We start from the raw sequence: 22874 nt of genomic DNA on the forward strand, positions 1-22874 counted from the left end.
CTTATGAAGTAAACCTTTATGCCATACCCTATCAAAGGCTTTAGATATGTCAAGAGCAATTGCCCTAGAAAGATTGCCACCGTCGAGAGATTTGCTAATCCTATGCGATATAACTGTAAGGACATCTGCTGTAGATCTAGCAGAACGGAAACCATATTGAGTGTCACTAAAAAGGTTATTTTTGTTGAGATGGTTGATTACTTCTGTATTTAACACAGATTCCAGCAACTTACTCATGATGCACAGGAGACTTATTGGCCTGTACTGAGAGGGGGATGAGCGATCACCTGAATTCTTAAATACAGGGCATACTGATGAGATTTTCCAGGGAGATGGGAAACTATTCTCCTTAAGACAACGTTTAAACAGTTTTGTAAGTATGGGCGCTAATTCAGGTTGAAGTTTTTTGAGTACTATAATTGGAATACCATCAGGGCCAGTCGCTTTACTCGAATCAAGGTTTTTGATTAGCTTCGCAACATCACGTACAGATATACGTATATCACATAGCGTGTTTTCTGATACAGGAGGAAATATTGGGGGGTTGCGGTCTTGGTCGCAAAGGGTAGAATTAGCTGCAAAGTTCTTGACAAAGAGTTTGGCTTTGTCTGATGCTGACGAGATTACCTCAGGTCCATTGATAATAGTTGGGATGGAGCACACGCTTCTGTTCAGGATTCTGTTTGCTATTTGCCAAAACTGGTGGGAACCAAGCCGCTGCTCAGCTACTTTGGACTTAACAGATTGAGCATACAACACTCTTGCGTTCCTTATTACTTTCTTACAATGGTTGCTGGCAGTCCTGAAAACGGCTTTAGTTTCCATACATCTATTACGTTTGAAGCAGTGGAAAAAGTGATTTCTGTGCGCAATGGCAGCAGCACATTCTGGAGAGAACCATGGCTGGCTGTTAGGTTTTTGCTGAAACTTTTTAGAGGGTATGAAATGGTCAATACCTACAATTAACCATTCAGTTAGGTCTAATACTATAGAGGACACATCCTTTTTAAACATGGAATGTAGAGGTAGATCAGATATAAATGTACGGAAGCTATCCCAGTCAGCCTTAGTGTATCGATATACTGTACGATGAAGAGGTACGTCTGGGGACTTATTACATTTCATTTTTATCTTAATTGATACAACAGAGTGGTCGGAAGATCCAAGAGGCGACAGAACAGAAACTGAACAAAGTTCAGGGCAAGTTGTGAGAAAAAGGTCTAGTAGGCTCGCATACTGGCCGTCATTATCGGGCACACGGGTAGGTTCCTGAACAATCTGAGTGAGGTCATAGGCAATGGAGAAATCATGACAGAACCTCCCCTCATCATCGGTCTTGTTTGAGTGGGTCAACCATTCGACGTTGTGAACATTGAAGTCTCCACATACGTGAATGTTAGCTGAAGGATAAGTAGAAAGGACTTGGTCAATTTTCTCAGATATGCTTTGAAAGATAGTAACTCCGCTGTTGTGGGGACGATAGAGAGTAAATATAAATGCAGTAGTGTGAGCTAAAGCAACCCGGAAGCACATATAGGGTAAGTTAGGATCTTCCCTGGAGATGTCCCTCCCACATGGAAAGCTATCTTTAATTACTTATATTGTTATTACTTAAACAGGAAAAAAGTTATGAAATGATAATTTATAACTTTTTTCTGTCCGTTTATTAAAACATTATTAACATGTTCTTTTTTATTTTTTTTTACATAGGCGTCATCACTTATCAAGGCCGATAGGCCACTCAAGGATAAGGGTTAATGAGTGTAGAGTAGTCAAAAGGACAATATAGTAATCGATAGTAATGGAAGTTCGGTAAATTTGTTAACTTAAGTGGAACGGCTCATCAGAAACTTGTTCCCGTTGGACTTGAAGACAACCATATTATAGACAGCTGGAAAGCAGGAAAACGGAAGACAATTCCACAGGCGTGCAGTTCTAAGAAAGAAGCTTTGATCATGGACTCTATGCTTAGGTTTAGGCACAGATAAAGAGTGGGGAAAATTATTGATAATATTTTCAGCTAATCTAGTGTTTTTTGTGAAAGTTTGGCGAGGGGGACGATAGATTGAAGCTCAGCCGAACACTTTCCATGAAAATAACGATAAAGCAGAGACAAACTCACAACATCTCTTCTGTGAGATAGAGGTTGCAGCGAAGAGAAAAGGACATCTCCCACCAGGCCACAAAGTTTATTTTGAACCCTATCAAGTTTACGTAATATTCTCTCCAATATGGACCTGAAAACGACTTTTTTTTAGTAAATGGAAAGGAAGTTATGACGTAATAGGTCTAATAGTAAACCACCAACCGTAAAATAAATTACGTTAAGATCTGGACTATTATTCATTCGGTTAGTTCAATGGCGTCAGGAGTATCGACTTTAAATCAGATAATAGTGTAGGATGGTCTTCCTTTCTTATAATACTAGCCTGGGTGCCTGGCGTTGCCCGGGTGTTTTGGAGGGGGGTGTTGAGCAAAAAAAAAAAAAGAGGTAGTAGGCAGGCAGGTTGGGACCTTTACCGCGAAGTAGGAAAAGAACGTGAAAAAAAAACGTGACATCTTTGCTGCTGCACCCATCGTCAAACCGGAAGTGGCGAAGGTTTAAATTAAGGCTAGTCAATCGAAAAGATTGAATGACTTTCGAAAATATCGGCTAAAAACGCGACTCCTCCTTGTAGAAAAGTGCCCAGTTGAGGGTGAAGGAATTAGTGTTTTTATCCAATTTTTTTTTATATTTGTCGTCCGAAGGGTCGAGCTATAAAACAATACCGATCTCGTGAAAACCCCTCGCCTCTGTCGAAAGTTTTAGGCATACATACATACATACATACATGCATACATACATATAAACAGACGGGTGAGATTTATATTATAGATTTCTCAGTACCAGAAGTTATACTTGAGTGTTTAGGGCATACAATCAATGAGTCGATCCTCTATATAATCCGAGCATCATCAGAACTTAGCTCACTACTGTCTACCGTACTTACATTGTGGTAATCCCGGCCTTTTTATATGCGTGTCGGTGCATAAGTTTTTGGCAATTTCAAATTTAATCTTGATAATTAAAAAAAATATGTTTTAAAAAACTTTAGTACTTTGCCCTTTATAATTTGATCCCATCCGTCAACGAGCTTATAAATGCCTCGTTTGTAAACTTCTTTAGGTTTTGATGTGGAATATGAATCCAACTTATCTCAATCTCGTTATGTTGATATAAGGCCATCTAAATGGTTGTATAAACCTCGAAAAAAATATGGTAATCCGTAGGAGCTAGATAAAGGAGAATAGGGCAAGATTTCCCAAATAAATTCTGCTAGAAGATCTTTGGTCAGTAGTGCTAGAAAATAACTCGCTCTACCTTAACTAAAGAATGTCGTTTTCGGGTGCGTACAGACGAGAATATTGCATAAATATGAATGATGGTTTAATAGTCTAAAAGAAAAAAAAATATGGTGATATGTTTAAAGTCATTAAAGTATAGAATAAATTAAAGTGGTTCCAAATGCCCCTTCCTACAAACCGGCAAACATTTTTGCACCGATCCAACACTAAGTTTTAGGTTCGAGAAACAATAAGGATTTAGTTGATTAAGGATTAATACTCACAAAAAGAAAAAAATATATAATCAACCGGAACTACAGGGTACTCGACTATAAGCAGAAAATTTATGAATTTTAAGTTACGCGTACAAATACAATTAAAAATAAAAAAAAAGAAGTTATTGATAACAGAACTATTGTGAAAACAAGAAAAACAGAAATCTTTACGGGATGTCCAATGAGCTTTCCTTGAACAGCTACCCAATAACTAGGTAGGTGTAGTTTTTTATGAGGTTCAAAGGGGTATTATTCCATGCTTCCATCAACCGTTTTTTCTAACGTTTTCTTTTTTTTTTATGTCTGCGGTATTTAATTGAAGTTTGCCTAAGAGTAAACCCCAGAAAGTAAATTTAATATAATGTTGAGAGTTGGATTTTTAAGGTCATTAGATGGGTTGCATAACGTCAAGAGTAGTGGCTCTGATCTAGACAATATTGCACTTGGATGAATAAGCACCTTCTCCACCATTTTTTTCTATGTTAATTTATTTCATTCTATTATTAGATTTATGTACCTATTTACTATGCCTCCCCACGGGACAGAGTTAGACACTAGGGTCGTTTTTTAACGTGGAGAAAAGGTACAAAAATAAAAATTGTCTCAGTCGTGAAGGATTTCTCCTCGACCGAAAGAGAACAAGAAAATGAAGTGCAGCATCTGAAGAACAGATACTACACTTTGATCTTGTTTATATATTTTATTGCTTTTAAAATTTTGTGAATACAATTAAGTAAAAAAAACCCAAAAGATTATCAAACAACAAAATTAGGCACAAGGCCCTACAAGAAATTGGGGAGGGGAAGGGTTCAGGGTCTTTGTGACTAAAGTGATTAAAAAGTAATAAATGTAGACTTTGGAGTCTTACTCTTGACTGGCAACATTTACCAAAATACCTCATTCACTCTATGGATCTTAAACTAACTAATAAATCCCCAGCGTTTAAGAATCAAAACCATATTTACAATTTATAAACAGTTGTCTGTGTGTTTGTGTATGCATTTTTTTTTTTTTAAATATATTAATTTTGTGTGTGTGTGCATGTGTGAAAAAATAAAGTTCAATTTCATTGGTAAATAAAAAAGTTTTTCAAAAGGCCAAGCAACAAGATATTGTCACAATCGACTAAAGTCGGATTTATAATGTTGAGAAATGGATCCAAGTAATAGGAACATTGACTCTTATGATCTAGAAAATACTTAACTATTCCATATCGTTTCACCTGGATTTTTAATCTTTAATTCTTAATTCGCTCTTTTATTTTTCATTTCTTTTCTCCATTTCATGAACTCTTTGCACTAAAAAGTTTTTTTGCATTTATGACTAATTTTCATACAATGCTGTTTCAATTTATGGCAGTACTAACACATTCCTAAAGTGTTTGTTATGATAAGAAGAACAAAGAAGGAAATTTTAGTATTTCTTATTTGAGTATCAAGTCGAACAATACATTCATGAAAAGTATCATTTACAGTTTTAAATTGTTTTCTTCTTCTTCTTCTTCTTCTTCTTCTTCTCTTTCTCTCTCTCTCTATATATAAGAATATATATATATGTATATATATATATATATATATATATATATATATTTATATATATATATACGCATGAGCAAAATTTTCAAGATTAACAAAAAATTGTTTACTAACTTTTCATAACTTTTTTATGAAAATATGATTCATTTCATATTTGTAGTTTCTTGAAATGCATTAACCTGCAAAATTTATTGTATATTTTGCAAACCTCTTTCTCCTGGCGAGAAGAATCGCATTTTTCGAAACTCCGCGGAATAAGGTCTTTCTTATTTATTTGTACTCCTTGTCGGATAATTAAAATTTTATGTATGTTGCCGACAGTTTTATAATGTTTTTTTTTTTTAATTTGAATAAATTTTAAATTATAAGATTTTTCTATTATCATTCAAACATAGTAATGTTTAAACATATGGTTAAGTAGTAGTTTTAGTCATTTAAAACAGCTATAAAGCTTCACCGCTCACTCATTTTTCAACCAAATTTAAAACAATTATTACAGTGTATAGATCATATTCTCAGTTATATTGTGAAAAAAAGAAATGTCAATTTTCGTTCAGTAAAACAAAATTTATGATGAATTTTCTGGTGTTCAAAATCGTAAAAATATGTAAGGCCGTAGGCGACGCTTTTTATGACTTGTTTCCATAGCAACATCGTCGCTTGAGCGACTACTGTCGCGAAAAGAGAAGTAACTCGTGAAACAGACAGAATGAAAACATGAAGTGGAGATAATTGGAAGTATTTTATTGAAAGCAGACGAGTGCCGTACATTGTTATTACATATGTGTTGATGAAGGCAAAACAGTAAAGCTAAAATTAAACAAAGAACAAGTGAATTTATTGAAAACCTTGAAAAATCATGAATTACATAGAAAAATGCGAGCATGAAAAGTAATATGGTTTAGCTTACATGGAAAAGTAAAGGACTAGTTGTCAAAACTGGAAAAGAAAAGGACAAGATATTCTAGTAAAAATATAATAAATTTATAACTTAAAATATTGCAGCATTAAGTTTTTTTTAAATTCAATTTATAACATTATATAATGAGTTCTTTATTTTAAATGGCACTTTGAAAAAGAGTTAAAAACATATTTAATCTGAAAAGGAAACACTTAATAAGTGGATAGTCCTTAATCCACGGAGTTTCGAAGAAATACTTTCCTTCTCATCAGAGGGTAGGAATTAGCAAAATGCGAGATCGGATTTTGCATACAAAAGTATTTGATGAAACTGCAAGTAAGTCAAAGATCTTACTTGATAACAAAAAGTGAAGCAGAGGGAATATGGTGAAGAAAAAGGTGATTTCACGTGAATGGATTATATATATATATATATATATATATATATATATAGAGAGAGAGAGAGAGAGAGAGAGAGAGAGATAGATAGATAGATAGATAGATAGATAGACGTATCGTATAAGATATTATAAGATACGTATATAAGATTATAAGATTGCACATACGCGATTATAAAATTTAAATTTTATACCTACGGTGTTTCTGTTTATAAAAAATAATAAGTCTGCACCAATTAAAATTCAATATTTATGTATGTTTTACAACCGGGCATTCGGTATATAGTATATTCAGACACGTGGAAAACTTTTTAATCGGGAGTGGAGGGGGCACTGCCAGATAGATAAAGTACATTTGTGTAAAATTTCATAAAAATCGGCCAAGCCGTTAAGGTGTCTGTTTGAAACGAACTCCCCCCCTCCCATATACACAGCGACACACTTCCTTTTATATAGTAGATAGGTAGATAGATAGATAGATAGTTTCTTTGGGTATAAATCAGTGTTGTTTTTTGTGTAACCACGTATTTACTGCAGAGTGTCCCTCCAAACACACACACACACGCACACACACACACACACACACACACACACACACACACACACACAAAAAAAAAAAAAAAAAAAAAGACGGAATTTCAATAAACATTATATACTTATACACACATTTTACCGCATTATAAGTAAAGTAATTGGTTGAGATTGAATTAAAGCCGATAGACTTCAAGAAACTATTGCTTGGCTCAGATCAAATGGATTTTACCGTTTGCATTGTATGGTTAAACTTCAATTACCGTTTATCGCATTTGTTGTAAACATTTTCAAACACACGTACACCTGGGCTCAAATTAAAAACGAAAGAGACGGGAAGTCTGAAAGAAAGAAAAAACAAAATCTAACAATAGGGCAGGTTGATTTGCAACTTTTTTCAGAAAATCAACATGGCACTGGTGATGATAGTTGGGATTTGATGTAATAAGAACAGATACCAAAAGTTAGATTCCTATCTTGAACAAAAAATTGAGCATTTAATTTTAAAAATCGTGTAGAAAAATATTGAGAAATCCTTCATTTTCATAGCATTTTACACAACACTGACTTTGAAATTTCACTATTTTTATAAAAAATTCAATTAAAATTGATATATTTATATGAAATACATTGAAAGAAAAATAAATACATGAATTATAATTGGAATTATGAATCACAAGTAGCAAAATATCTCAACTTTTACTGCATTGATTAAACAAAAATTGTAAAAAAAGCTAATTAGCAACTAAATTTCACAATCTAAAAACATGTGTGGCGATGTATTACAAAATATTTTAATTCTGTAACTTGATACAAATTACAGAACCATGTATTTTAATTTTTTATTAAACGCAATAATATAAACTGTTATAATAGAACTAAATTGTTCTGTACAATTTCCTTTCAAGAAAAATGAAGGTCTAATTTGCTGGCACGATGACTTTATAATAATGTGTCTATGTTTTGCTTCCTGTCCATATACAACGTTTTTCTTTAGAAAAATTAATCAAATTTGACCAGTGTTTGGCTGCAAAATTGATAACAGTAATCTTTTTCAGTCTTTTTTTTTAGTTGTTCACTATTTCTGAAATAAAAAAAAACAACGCAAAAAAAAACAATTAACAGTAATTTGGATTTCAGTTAACTGTTTTGTTCTCTGAATCATATTAAAATATAGTGTTGCTGGTTAAAAAAATTATTGTCGGTTTTGATCTCAAACCAACTAAATGCATACACTTGGATGATAAATTTGACCAGAATGTTTTATTTAGCATAGTGTTTGAGGATAGACAACTCTGGTCCATAAACACATTAACCTTGTGGCTTATGTTAGCCATCTTGCTGGATTCAAGGGCCCAATTTTCTAAGCTGCATATCTTAGGTTAACTACTCCTCGAAAAATGCCAACAGCATACTCTCAAAAAGTAGATTCTGGCCTTCACACTTAAATTATTTGTTTCTTCTGCTGTCAGATAATGATGATCAGGAGGGACACTATTTTTTAGAATTCTACTTGAGGCAAATCTTGATAATTATTGATACAAAGTTTCCCAAAGGACCAGTAAATGTTGTTAGGCTTTTTCTTGTTCCATCAATTAATTTAAAAATTGCTCTAAATGGCAGTTCTTCTAGTGGAACCTGAGAATTGCACAATTTGCATGTTTAATAATAGAGCCAGATTACATAATGAATACCAATATATTATTTTATTTTCCACAAAAAAGGAACATAATTGCAGGCGAATCTATAGAATTAATTCTACCTCCTTGTTAGGACAAGTGCAGACAATGTGCTCTTTTGACAATTTCCTGTCTTGCACTTTACTACAAATTCATCACATCTCAAGCCAGGAAGTTTACAGCTACAAGAAAATATATCAAACAATCTGTCTTGCGGTTCCTTCATTCTTTTCACTTTGGTTGCTGCAAGAGATTTCCTGTCAATCTGTTTGGCCCTCTTATAGCAAAACATATTGACCTTCTGTCCTATATAACGTTCCCCTAACAAGGGCAATTGTGGATTAACTACTTGCCAAATACTAATTAATTCCTTAGCAATTAACATATAAATCCCACTATTTTTAAGTGGGGATAACTGTTTTCAGGGATTTCGGGGAAATAACTAAACTGGATGACTTGTCATGAAGTTGGAGGTGATGTTTCATCCAAACGACAAGGTGAACCAGCAAATTTTGTGAATCACGGGAACTGAACATTGTGCGTTTACTGACAGTCTAATCTGAAAAGTAAAATAAATAAATGGATTATAACTGAAGGAAACTGTGTTAGGCTGTCTTCCAGTTTAATATGTAAAAAAATAAGCGCTAGTTATAAGAAATAATGAAAATTTTTGTAGAGTTGCATTAGATGTATTGAAGAGAGAGGAGAAAACCAAATTAGAGGTATAGTAGTGTTTAGATTTAGACATTTTTAGCAGACTTTAGTTCCTCCTTCGATAACATGAATTTACTCATAAAGAGATTCATTCTTGCTGTAGCTGTGCCATTTTAAACAAGTGTTTAGAGTTTGAAAAACCAGTGTTTGTGCATATACGTTACCATGCTATTTTAATAGTATTTTCAAGTTAAATTTAATTTTTATTAAATTTTTGTTTATTAAATTTTAAGGTGAAAGTACAGAATAGTTACAACACAACCTCCTATCTTCCCCATGTTAAGAATGATTTCTAAATAATAAAGTTATTTTAGCACAATAACATAGATGCACAAATAAGGAAAACCTTTAAAGCAGTTCCCTTATTTACTCATATTAATCTTTGTGTGTTATCTGATTTTAAAACTATAATTTCAGAAGAAAAATACTGCTTAAAGACAATTACTCTTTGAAAATATAAGAAATAAAAATTTGACACTAATGTTTTGCAAAAGTATATTTTTATTAAGTAGAAAAACTTGAAAATTAACGTGGTTATGTTTCGTAAAAAATGCATAGAATAAAATTGTATGGACTATTTTTTTTTAAATATAAATGTTGTGGTGGCACCCACTCATTTACATATGTGGATAATATTACACATAAATAGCAAGACTCGGTTAGTCTGAGTGTGTGTTAACCAGAAGCCACCGAAGGCCGAGCCGAGAACAGATATGTTCTCCAGCCAAGACTCTCTTACTTGACAACATTTATGTAAATATACTGTAAATATACTTTTCCTAATATACTTCTTATTGATCTACTTTTGTTTTGTTGAGTCTTCATTTGTATTGCCTTATGCGTTATTTGGTTCAACCTGTAAACATAACAATTACCATATTTTAATAAAAATTTCAAATAGAATTTGATGTGAAATATTAGGTTGATGGAAAAATAATGTTTTTGACGTTCATTTGAACGTCAAAAATATGCCATTATTTTTGCACCAACCTAATAGAAAAACAAATTAAAAAAAGATAAAATAAATATGTTTAAATTCACTGCAGATACTTTTTTCGCTTTTCCTTTCGAAATAATTAAGCCTAAATTATAATGTTTTCAAATTAAATAATAAACAAACGTTAATTTTCAATATCAATAACGAGCGTCTTTTGCGACGGTGAAACCTAAAAAGTTTCCACCCAAAAAATGTTCCTGAAATGAAAAAGCGAACTTTGGTCGCTGTTATTTAAAAAACATAATTCTGCCTTTACAGTTAATATTTGTTTTATTAATGCATTATGCTCACTCATTTTATTTAAAAATGTAGTTTAAAACATATTCTAAATAATGATTGCATTTTCTTAACGGTACGGATTGTTTTGATGACAGGACGTTCTTGGCAATGCACCGAAACACTTTTAATAGCTTCAATTTTTCAACTTTTAAAGTCATTTCCTCAAGCAAAGATAACGATTTTGAGAAAAATATTTCGTGTAGGTCTTTTCTATGTAAAACCCCAACTATCATCACCATTGCCTCAGCGGGTTCCAAAATCGATCTGCCCTAATCTAACAATGTTGCAAACCTTAATAATTATATTGATCCACACTTGATGCCTCCGTTCAGTCTCGAAAGACAAAGGATACCCCCTGTATGGGGCAGCTGCGCGTGTAATTGTGAGGCAAGGGTTGCGCAATCCTCAACTATACCACTCCTGAATCGGACTGATGGAATCCAGTGGCAAGAAGAAGTCCAGGGCGACTCGAAAAAAATGCTGAGATAAGCGGAGAGCATATACAGCAACTGGGTACCCATTTAGTATTGATCAGGTTCAACATTGCTTACCTTCAGTGATCCAGCGGGAATTGGTGTGTCAACGTGATTATGCCGTATAATTGATCAACACTGGATATAACTAAATATGGTTTTTTATTATTTAATTTTTTTTTCAAATAAAACTTTGTAATTATGTTTGTAAATAAAGGCTTGTTTAATTGATCATAAACGATCTTGCTTCTACTTTAGTCCACTTATTCATTTATTTATTTTTAGAAAGCACTTCCGACAGGACGTGAAGCTACTTGATCTAAAGTGCTAAAAAGCACTCCCTACAAGGTCTAAAACCATGCAACGATAAGTGTTATACGGATATATCGACCCATAAAACAGCAGTTCTTCCCCTTTTGTCAGAAATTTTTATTTTTATGTTTTGACTACATTTTTAACTCTTCTTCGCTCCAAACAAAATATATTGCCACTAATATGTAGGGGGCTACTGTGATAGAGGCTAGATTCATAAGAGAGCAACATGGGATTAGAGTTGAGCTGCGACATATTCGTTCACATTAAATACTGAATAATGTCACTTCATTAATGAACATTTCTTTTTTTTAGGAAACTGAAGTTCTTTAATTCTTATTCAATGCTAGACTTTTCAACCCGTTCAAAACGAGCAAAAGTTATATCCAGTTGACTTAGAATGAATGTTTTATATCGAACTGATGGTTGAATATGTTTAAATTAATTAATTACAATTAATATATTATGTTATCAATACCTGTGCATCGAACGGATATCATAGTGCTTAGTTCGCTGCACCTTATCATAACAAAGGTTCATACAAAATTTTAGCCAGATCCGCCCAGTGATTTCCAAGAAAAGTGGAACAGACTAATCAAGAGAAATATTATATAGACTAGGATACACACTCCATAAAAATTGCGGGAAAATATGCTTTGCAAACGTTCTGAATAATATTTCTATAAAAATCATTACATTAATGATTTAATATTTCATATATAAATTATTATTAATATTTCTGCTGATGAAAAATAAAATGCAAACTAACAAGCACACCGAACAATATAATTAGAACTAACTATATGAAAACCAAGAGATATAAAACAAGGACAAAATAGCAAATGTAGACTCTGTGGACAAAGTGACGAAACGCTAAATCATGTAAACGAATGAAGCAAAATAGCCCATAAAGGATGCAAAAACAGGCACAACTGTATGAAAAAGGCAGTCCACTGGAAATTATAAAAACCTGTTGCAATTTGAAGATGCAGACAACTGGTACAGATACAAACAAAGATAGTATTGAAAAAGTATAATTACAAAATTCTCTTGGATATAGCGAACAAAGGAACGGACACTTCCAAACAAGGAAACTTGATGTGTAGGAAAAATCTGCCAAATCGTAGATTTCGTCGTCCCAGCAGTCACCGGTTGAAGATCAACGGGGCAGTAATTAAAGCAAATGTATGGTACTTTCCAGAGAATATAAAGGAATATGGGAGATCGTAGAAAAACAAGAAATAATTCCCCTCCCTCCAATTTGAAAAAAAAAAAGCATACGATAAATCTATATAAATAAAACAGATGTTTGTCTGTCTGTCATAAATATTCAATCGATAAGCTCAAACTACTGATCACATAACACTGAAATTAAAAGGAAACAGCAACCATACACCAAGGATGGTTTATAACGACTAAACTCTTTGTTTGGATGGATGAATAACGCGTACAGAAGTTGGTAAGTTGAAATGCAAACTGTTCATTTCAACTTGCTGACATATTTTTGCATGCCCAAATTCATTTCATTTCTTCAAGTAATTTATTATTAAATATTTCTTACCTTCTAGCTAATGGCACCCTATTCTTTTTTACTTTTGAAATCAGTATTAGGTACAATATAATATTCAATAGAGAATTGGATCTGTAATAATAAATGTGAAATCTGCATGAATTAAAATGTATTCAAGCGTATTTTATGACCGGGCAAAGGTCGCTCCCCTCCGCTAGTAATCGGAATTAAAAAGAAGATTGAGACCATACAAGGAACTGAAATGATATGAACAGCCAGAAGCTAAGGGAAAATCCTTGACTGCGGAAACCAATCAGCATATCCAACGAACGCTAACTGGCCGCAGGTAACTTTAAATAGAAAAGAATAAAGCATAGGAAGGCTACCACACGAGCCCAAGTAAGTAAAATCAATCAGATATCCAATAACATTGATCATCCACACACATAAAATAAAAATTAACTTCGTGGACTAAATAAAAAAATTCCGTTTGAAGACACATACAGATTTCTGAGTTCAACAAAAAGATTTGCGAGTTCGACAAGACGCGCTCAAAGAAAGTCTGGACTTACATTGCGGGAAAACCTTGTGGGAATAGCATCCTATATTTGTACAGTTGTCGAAATAATAATATTAATACAAATTATCAATTTTCAGTAAAAAAAATTCAGAAAAATGTTATGAATTATTAAAAAACCTCATTGATTTCAAACCACTGTTTATTATTGGCAAAACCGTAATATAGAACTTGATATCACTGGCCTTTATCACTTAATTGCTATGGCCGCTTATGATTTTGAAAAACATTTTGAATGTTAACTTAACGTCTATCACTAAATGGCTTTAATTGCTTACGTCTTTGACCATTTTTGAAATGCTGTTTTTGGCTCCTATGACTAAATTGTTATAATCGCTTATGATTTTGAAAAGCATTTTGTATATTAACTTTGATTTCTATCATTAAATAGGTTTAAGCGCCTATGTCGTTGACCATTTTTGAACTGTTGTTTTTAGCTTTTATTACTAAATTGCTTTAATCACTTATGATTTTGAAAAAAAAAGTCGTTTTGAATGTTAACATCGTTTGAAATCTTGCTTTATAGCTTTCATCACAGAATAGTTGTTTTTACGTGCTTCACTCAGCGATATTTGTTAAAACAAGAAGGAAATGACAACTCCCAACTGTTATTCTAGTAATGCCGAGTTTTTAAGGTGCGTTTCCACAATTCTAGAAGAGACTCTGTTTTGTCAATCACTACTCATGAAAACATTTTCATTTCTAAGAGTGCAGATTGAATTACACATTATTCTAGATGCCTTCACGCATTAGTCAGTCTGTCACACTTACGTTATAATAAGCATTTACGCTGGTCTGTCATGATGAAGTTTCCAAAAAGCATTTTTGTCCGTTTGCAACGCCGATAATAAAAACGAAACAAAAAAACAAATTATAAAAAAACAAAACAATTTTTTTTTATTAAATTGCAAAAATGCAATATTGAATTTCATTTTCAATATCCGCGCACTTTAATGACGAAAAAGCAAGCGAAAGATTTTTTGTTTAATTCTCATAAATTAACTGGATAATGTTTTTACGGTTTTTTCTTTGTTTTATCCGTTTCCAACTTAGCGGATTTTTCTTTGGAATCAGACTTTGCTGTAGATTTAGACGTTTCCGGAGATTTTGGTTTTTCCTTAGAATCGGATTTTTCTGTAGATTCTTTATTCTCTGCACTGCCTCCAAGTATATCAGAAAAGTCCGGTATGACAGGATCAGGCGGAAGTTCCTTAATAAGTAAAAGACCATTTAGCGTTTTGATATCGAACTTTTGAGGGCTGCTAGTGTCTTTCAGATTCTTGTCAGTCACAAGCTTACCGTCTTTGAGAAACACCTTTTTGATTTTTTCCTGACACCATAGAATCAACTCATCGAGTTTAGGGGTCGGTACTGCCAGTATTTCGGCTATTCCCCGGATCACAATCAGGCTAAACGGCACGAAATCTGCTAAGGTGTCTTCAAACTCTGGCGTATATTCTACTTTTGGCTTCCGCTCTTTCTTTTTCATTGGATGTTTGGCATCTCCCATCATGCTGCTCGTTTTCAGCATGGCCAGTAGACTGGAACTGTCGCTGCTACAGTTTTTGTATTCGGCAAGCCATTCCTCAAAAGATTTGCAGTCTCCAAGTTTAGCATCTGATTTCTCTTTCTTGATTGCTTCGGTGATCTTCAGACATTCGTCTGCGATGGCCTTCAATAAACCAACCGTCTTATCGTTGACGTCGGCCAAGAGCCCTGGCTCTTCTTCTAGGGCCTTTCCATCCCAATCTTTCCATCGACCGAGGAGAAGGGTCGGCACCAAATAGTTGAATGGTGATAACTGCACCGACATGAAACTCGTGGAAGAACGAAGCCCCACTTCGCCTCCGACTAGCAACTGCAAAGAGGACAATGGCCCGCGTCTAGGCGGGGATGTCCCCATCAAAGTTGAAGCCAAGATTGATTTCAGGGTCGACTTGATATCAACCTGAACGCCGAAGGTGACTACGGTGAACTGCCAAGGAAAGCACTCTAAGTTGACAAACGTGCATTGCTCACCGACTTCTCCGAGGATCGACCTACAATGATACTCGAACCCACACCATCCAGGAAGACCGATGAATATGGTTCCCTTCTTTATTTTATCTTTGATTGTCTTCAGATATAGGCTGAAGAGAGATGGAGATGTCCCCAACACAATCACGTCGCTCTCCGCGATAAAATCCCCGGCAGCGTCGACGATTGATTTTGGTCGTCCTTTTTCGGCATACATGGATCCATCACCTCGTGGGAAGTTCGTAATCATCGAAGCATCCTAGAAGAGAGAGATAGAGCAAAATTAAATAATGGTTATTTCTTTCGACATGTAATACCCCCCCCCCCAAATTAATACCTATCAACGGCTGGGGAGGATTATAAACTGAAAAGTTTACGTCATTTACTTCAGGAAGTCTCGAAAATTTACGCATAGAATTTGTACATTAGTTTCTACATCAATAACAATATGATCTTGAAATAATATACGCATGAGAGAGTCATTACTATTAAGAAAACATTTTCCGTTTTTCTTCTCTACGTGGTCAGCCATACCCGAGTTCGATAAGATACACCTGAAGAAGGTCGGAGGTTAAATCAACCAAAACGTTGTTAGAATAACATTCAAGATAGGAACAATACTCCGATTTTTTTTTTTTTTTTTTTTTTTACATTTTCACCCTAAACAAGGCACATTGCCACTTTGATGTAGGGGGTTACTATTAGGAACACAGGCTACAGGGGTACAAGGTGGGGAGTTGGGCAGCAAGATGTCGGTTCATGTTACACTTGAACTTCTGCATGTCAGTACAGTAGGGGAAGCAGGAACCTGTCAGGGAGTTCCAAAGTCTAGCGGTTCTGGGGAAGAAACTACTGGAGTAGAAGGCTCTCTTACATCTAGGGATCTCTACTTTGAAGGGGTGGGATTGTACTGCTTGTCGGGTTTGTCGAGAGTATTTACGTGAATGGGGTACAAGTGCTTACAGCTCGCCGGAACATACACCGTTAAAGTACTTGTAGAACAGGCAGAGGGATGCTGCATTGCATCGATGGGACAGAGGCTGAGCTTGGATGATAGTTCAGGACCTATTAGGTTGGCGACTCTGTTTTGAACCTTGTCTAGGAGCGAGAGACTAGTAGCAGATGCATCGGCCCAAATATGACAACAATACTCCATACATGGGCGAATGGTTGCCTTATAGAGGTACAGGATACCTTCAGGGGTCAGTAGCTTTCTAGCACGGTAGAGAGAGCCTACCTTTTTCGCAGCGGTCCTGGCAATGCTCTCAATGTAATTGTTCCAACTCATGTTTCCTGTGAACGTTAGGCCAAGGAGTTTAAAAGTAGTGCTTTCAGATAAAGAGTATTTGGCCATTGCTATTGGTTGTAGAGAAGGTTTCTTGTAGTTATTAAAGGAAACCAGTTTAGTCTTGGCAGCATTGAATGTGACCATCCATTTTTGTCCCCATTCCACTACAGATTGGAGGTCATTCTCTAGTGTTTCTGCCATTTCTTTAGGTATGTGTTCATTTGTTTTCCTGCCGTGTCTGTTATAGAACGTGGTGTCATCAGCATATATACCCATCTCACAGACAATTTTGTTAGGGAGGTAATTTATGAATATTAGGAATAATAGAGGTCCAAGGATAGATCCCTGAGGCACTACCGCATTTATATCATATTGTTTAGATGTACGGCCATCGGGGACAACCTGGGTTTTTCTCTTATCTAAGAAGGATTTAATTATGTTAAGTATTCTACCAGTGATACTGTATGATCTAATTTTCCTGAGAAGACCTTCATGCGTCACCCTGTCAAAAGCCTTAGTTATATCTAGAGCTACCGTTCTACTCTCCCCTGCTTTGTCAAGTGAATGGTATATATGCTCAGAGATTACAGTTAGAATGTCTGCTGTGGAACGGGCTTGCCTAAATCCATATTGTTGGTCGGTAAGAAGTTTAGCATCTGTAAGGTGATGGACTAGAGCTTGGTTAATTATGGACTCAAATATTTAGGCAAAAAGTGGGAGGAGGCTAATGGGGTGGTAATTTACTGCGTCAGTTCTTTCGCCAGAATTCTTGAAAACTTGTACCACAGAAACAGTTTCCAGCAGTTATCCAAAAAATACAAACCATCAATCCTCATCTAAAAAAGTTAGAAACATGAGCTTTCACACAGGACATAAACGTTCTCATTGAATACAGCCTGTAGTGTTCCATGGAAGCTGAGTGACAGCAAGTCTCCCCAGATTTTCCAGTACTCTCCATCTCTTTCAATAACCTTTGCAGATGAATTTGCATTATCGCAACAGCTGCTTACCATTGATTTCTCGTTGGCAGCAGCCATTGGTCTTTACTAGAATTTGATGATAATAAGCCTCCCCAAGGTCCTAGTTCTCTTTGCACTTATAAAGTGGAGGTTTGGTCAGTGCTCACACCTCGGTCTTTCCTTTCTCCTTGACTACTTGTCTATTCGATCTCGCTCTTTTTGAGAGGATTTACACATTAGAAATGGTTACATTGGCCATTATCAAAGATTTCTTTTTGAGACCAACTTTTAGTATTCTCTGGAGTCTGAGTGACAACAAGTCTCCTCAGATTTCCAGTACTCTCCACCTCTTTCGATAACCTTTGCAGATGAATTTGCGTTATCGCAACAGCCGCTTACCATTGATTGATCATTGGCAGCGACCATTGGTCTTCACTGGAATTTGGGTGGCAAAAAGCCTTCTTAAGGCTCCAGTTCTATTTGCACTCAACCAGCAGAGGTCTGGCTTGTGCTTTCACTCCTCGCTATTTCCCTTCTCCTTGATCCTCCTCACTTATTTGGTGATTATTATTATTATTGTTATTATTATTATTGCTGTTGTTGTTATCATTATTATTATTATTATTATTATTATTATTGTTGTTATTATTGTTGTTGTTGTTGTTATTATTATTATTATTATTATTGTTGTTGTTATTATTGTTGTTGTTGTTATTATTATTATTATTATTATCATTGTTATTGTTATTATTGTTGTTGTTGTTATTATTATTATTATTATTATTATTATTATTATTATTATTATTATTATCGTTTGTGTTTTGTTTTACAGTATATCAACCATTCCGACTAATTTAACGTCGATTTCAAACTGAAACTGGATAAACCTAGCGACTGATTCGCTCAGAAATATGAGGACACGTATACAAATTCAGATCATCATAAATTAGACGAACTAATAAGTTTACATATGCTTCAATTTCTTATTGTCTTCAAATATTTATCCATTGTGCTTTCTTTATTTTTTATATGGAAATTACCACTAACCAAGGCCCGAAACCCACTCGATTCGTCAATTCCTATCGCCAGTGCCTATAAGTAGAACAACTGATATTACATTAAAACGACTGACCCATCTAAATCTTGCATGGGAGTGTGTAAAAATGTGTGTGGGGGGATGAGTTTCGAATATTTAACTTATGAGACAAAATGACAAATAAAGCGTCACTTACCTTGCCTTTGAGAGCTGTATTCCATTTTTCTGCAGATTTGCTTTCTAGAGTTAACACAGTGACCTCAAAGTTAGGTCTTGAAGAGGCCAGGCCAGCAATCAACTGTGGACCAGGTCCGCTGCCGCAAACTGTCAATTTCACTGGACGGGCCATTTTATTGAATACCTGGCTTTTATTATTTGATTATCACAGGCAGTTTGTAGATGAGGTTCTATTGGTTGTTGGGTTCACGTTTCTATAATTGAAAAGAAAATGAGGATTCAGTATAATTAGCAGAGTTGTTCGGTATTTCCCGGCAAAAATTACATAAACCAATTCTAACACAACTAAAAGAATATGTTTGGCAAAAATGGTATTAATTAAAAACATGTCTGTATTTTGTTTCTGAATTTTTAAACATGAGGACGGAAAGTTTGTATTATTTGGATTTTTCAGACTACTGTTCTCATCTTGTGTCATTTTAACAACGTTTCGGTTGACGTAACCTCCGACCGTTTTCAGGTGTATCCTATAGAATTCGGGAATCTTTTTGTTGAACTTAAGAATCTGCGCAGTATTTAGAACAGAGTGCTATATTTAATCCACTGGAGTAGCACCCCTCGTTCTATCGGCCAGGACTGAGCAGAAGTCTTAAGTAATTCGCAATTGTATTTTTAGTATCGCCTGCACTGAGGATTAAGCCTTTTTAAATCCCATTTTCACCCCAAACAAGGCACAGTGCCACTTTAATCTAGAGGGCTACTATCAGGGACATAAATTGCAGGGATACTATGAAGGGAGTTGAGCAGCAAGATGTCTGTTCACATTACAGTTGAACTTCTGCATGTCAGTACAGTTGGGAAAAGAGGAACCCGGAAAGGAGTTCTGAGTAAGAAACTATTAGAGTAGAAGGCTTTCTTACATCTAGGGATTTCTACTGTATAGATATGGGATTTTACTGATTGCCAAGTTTGTCGAGATATTTACGTCGAGAGTGTTCAAGGGCTTGCAGTTCGTCAGAGCATCCATCATTAAAATACTTGTAGAACAGGCAGAGGGATACAACATTTCGTCGATGGGACAGAGGTTGAAGCTTGGATGACAGTTCGGGATCTATCAGGTTTGCAAATCTCTTTTGAACCCTTTCAGGAGCGAGAGACTAGTAGCAGGTGCACCAGCCCAAATGTGACAACAGTACTCCATGCATGGGCGAATTGAGGCCTTGTAGAGGTACAGGATACTTTCAGGCGTAAGTAACTTCCTAGCATGGTAGAGAGAGCCCACCTTCCTCACGCGACGGCTCGCAATGACCCTGAGCGGTTGGTGCCACATGATTTTGCGTACGTCGTTGACAACAGGGGCCAGCCGTTTACTGGGGTGAAACGGTTGGTGTTTCTCGCGATCCTTGCTGTAGCTAGGTTAATGACGTGGGTTTCACGTCTTAAAATTGTCTATGGGGTTGAATCTGTTTCGGATCGGGATCTGGTCGCTTACTTTAAGCTGATGCTTAAAGTAAAGATCAGATGCGATTGGAAAAGATTACACCGCATAGACTTTGGTAGGAGATGGGTGCACAACACTAGTTTGTGCATCCGACGAGGTGCTAGGTTTCAGTTTGTTTTCCCACCCTAGTAGTGTTGGTCTGGCGGTGCTAAAGTTCTACGGAACCCAGCCCCGAGCAATGTTTTTAGAGTGGGGTTAGTTAGGTCTTAACCACTGCGGGTGGAAAATTCTTTGTTAGGTACTAGACTTGGGCAAGTATGATAGTTGATCCTGTCCCCGATTTTATTTTCCATCGGCACTGGGAGAGCTTCCAAAGATGCCCAAGTCCACCCTTTGTTTTGTCCCCGGTCTGTTGCCCCTATATGTGCATTTATCTTGGAAGACGCCGTCCATTCCCTATGTTACCCATCCCTATCTAATTTGTTTTCGAAATATCGCCCCTAGGTCCCCCACTCCCCACTAGGGAACGATTTGCTTGCTTTCGACCTTCGGGACCGGAAGACAGTGGGTGCTCCATATTTAAAAGTAGGTTGGGAGGACCCCTTACTAACCCGCCTCCATAAGCATTTTGTTTAGTTGTTTTCTTTTTCTTTCTTTTTGGGTGTATCTTAGCTTACCCCCTTCCCCATCATCTCATCCCTCATTTATAATAAATAAAAAAAAATCCTTTTGTTTGTATATATAATTTTTGTTTTGTTAACAGGTAAATATTCGTGTTTTCAGTTTGTATATAAACCCGACTCATACAATGGGGAGATTTTAAGTAGATAAACTCGATGGTAAGAATGAGGTATTATGATGATAGTGTCTTAGTGTAGGGAACTTAATAAAGTCTTCTCAGAGACCTAGCTCTAATTAGAATGACCTTCGGCCCCTAGTTCCCCCTACTGGCTCCATGCCTAAGTGTCTTAGACCCCAGATGAGGCTCTGGCAGTAGATATGCCAGAGCCGGGGCCAAGCACTAAATACAGCTTGCCTTCCTCACGCGGGAGAGACCTTAGTGGCCTTCGGGCCAAGATCAAAGTGTAGTATCTATTCTGGCAGATACTGCAAGTAAAGACCATATGTGGGGACAACCCCACATATAAGACCTTGGTCAATGTTGGGCAACCCTTCATACCAATTGTCACTATCCAGCTCCCCTACTCCCCGGGGAGTTGGTTCCCATTTCCCCTTCACTCCTCACATTAAAAATCGGCCTTGTGCCTAATTTTCTCGGTGGGGGAGCAAATAAATACCAAATTTTGTGGCCTTCAGGCCAAGATCAAAGTGTAGTATCTGTTCCGGCAGATACTGCAAGCAAAGACCAGATGTGAAGGCAACCCCACATGCCTGACCTTTAATCAGCTCCCATTTCCCACCTCTCGGGAGCTGGCCCCCTTTTCCCTTTCCCCTCCCTTCACTCCTCACATTAAAAATTGGCCTTGTGCCTAATTTGCTCGGTGGGGGAGCAAATAAATACCATCTGTTCCGGCAGATACTGCAAGCAAAGACCATATGTGTGGTCAATGTAGGGAAACCCTTCATATCAATTGTCACTATCCAGCTCCCATTTCTAACCCATCAGGAGCTGGTCCCCTTTTCCCTCCCCCTCCCTTTCTCTCTCACATTAAAAACGACCTTGTGCCGAATTTGTTCAGTGGGGAAGCAAATAAATACCAACCTTTGTGGCCTTCGGGCGAAGATCAAAGTGTAGTATCTGTTCCGGCAGATGCTGCACTTAAGATAATTTGTACCAGTCAATGGAGGGGAAACCCTCTATACTGGGACAATTATTATTTTTGGTAACCAGAGTGCCCCCTTTTTGCCTACTTTTAGGGGAGCTGGTTTTTACCTCACATTAAAAACGGCCTTGTGCCTAATTTGCTCAGTGGGGGAGCAAATAAATACCATCTGTTCCGGCAGATACTGCAAGCAAAGACCATATGTGGGGGCAATCCCACGTATAAGTTATTGGTCAATGTAGGGGAAACCCTTCATGCCAATTGTTACTATCCAGTTCCCCTACTCCCCGATGAGCTAGTCCCCATTTACCCTTCACTCTTCACATTAAAAAATGGCCTTGTGCCTAATTTGCTCAGTGGAGAAGCAAATAAATACAGTCCACCTTCCTCGCAGGCAATGCTCTCAATGGACCTGTTCCAACTCAGCTTTCTTGTGAACGTTAAGCCGACGAGTTTGAAAGAAGTACTTTCAGATAATGTATCTTATGCCATAGCTATCAGTGGTTGAGAATGTTTCTTGTAATTATTGAAGGAAACAAGCTTAGTCTTGGCAGCATTGAATGTGACCATCCATTTTTTGTCCCCATTCCATTAGAGATAAAAGGTCTTCCTCCAGTGTTTCTGCCATTTCCTTAGATATGTGTTCATTTGTTTTCCCCCTCGTGCCTG

The 22874-nt window shown here is 36.2% G+C and overlaps 1 protein-coding gene across 1 annotated transcript in view; it reads right to left on the bottom strand.

Annotated features, from left to right (window-relative positions):
• Positions 1-14375: 14375 nt before the first annotated feature.
• Positions 14376-22874, bottom strand: part of LOC145245824 (octopine dehydrogenase-like) — a 63903-nt gene continuing 55404 nt past the window's right edge. The window contains exons 2-3 of the mRNA XM_080107472.1: positions 19000-19234; positions 14376-15779 (exon numbers count right to left, since the gene is read on the bottom strand). Of these exons, the coding sequence (XP_079963598.1) occupies positions 14520-15779; positions 19000-19152 (1413 nt within the window). The 5' untranslated portion in view covers positions 19153-19234 and the 3' untranslated portion in view covers positions 14376-14519. The remainder of the gene's footprint in view (positions 15780-18999; positions 19235-22874) is intronic.

This window comes from Euprymna scolopes, chromosome 23, assembly GCF_053919585.1.
Source record: "Euprymna scolopes isolate OS-2025 chromosome 23, ASM5391958v1, whole genome shotgun sequence".
Taxonomy (NCBI): Eukaryota; Metazoa; Mollusca; class Cephalopoda; order Sepiida; family Sepiolidae; genus Euprymna; species Euprymna scolopes.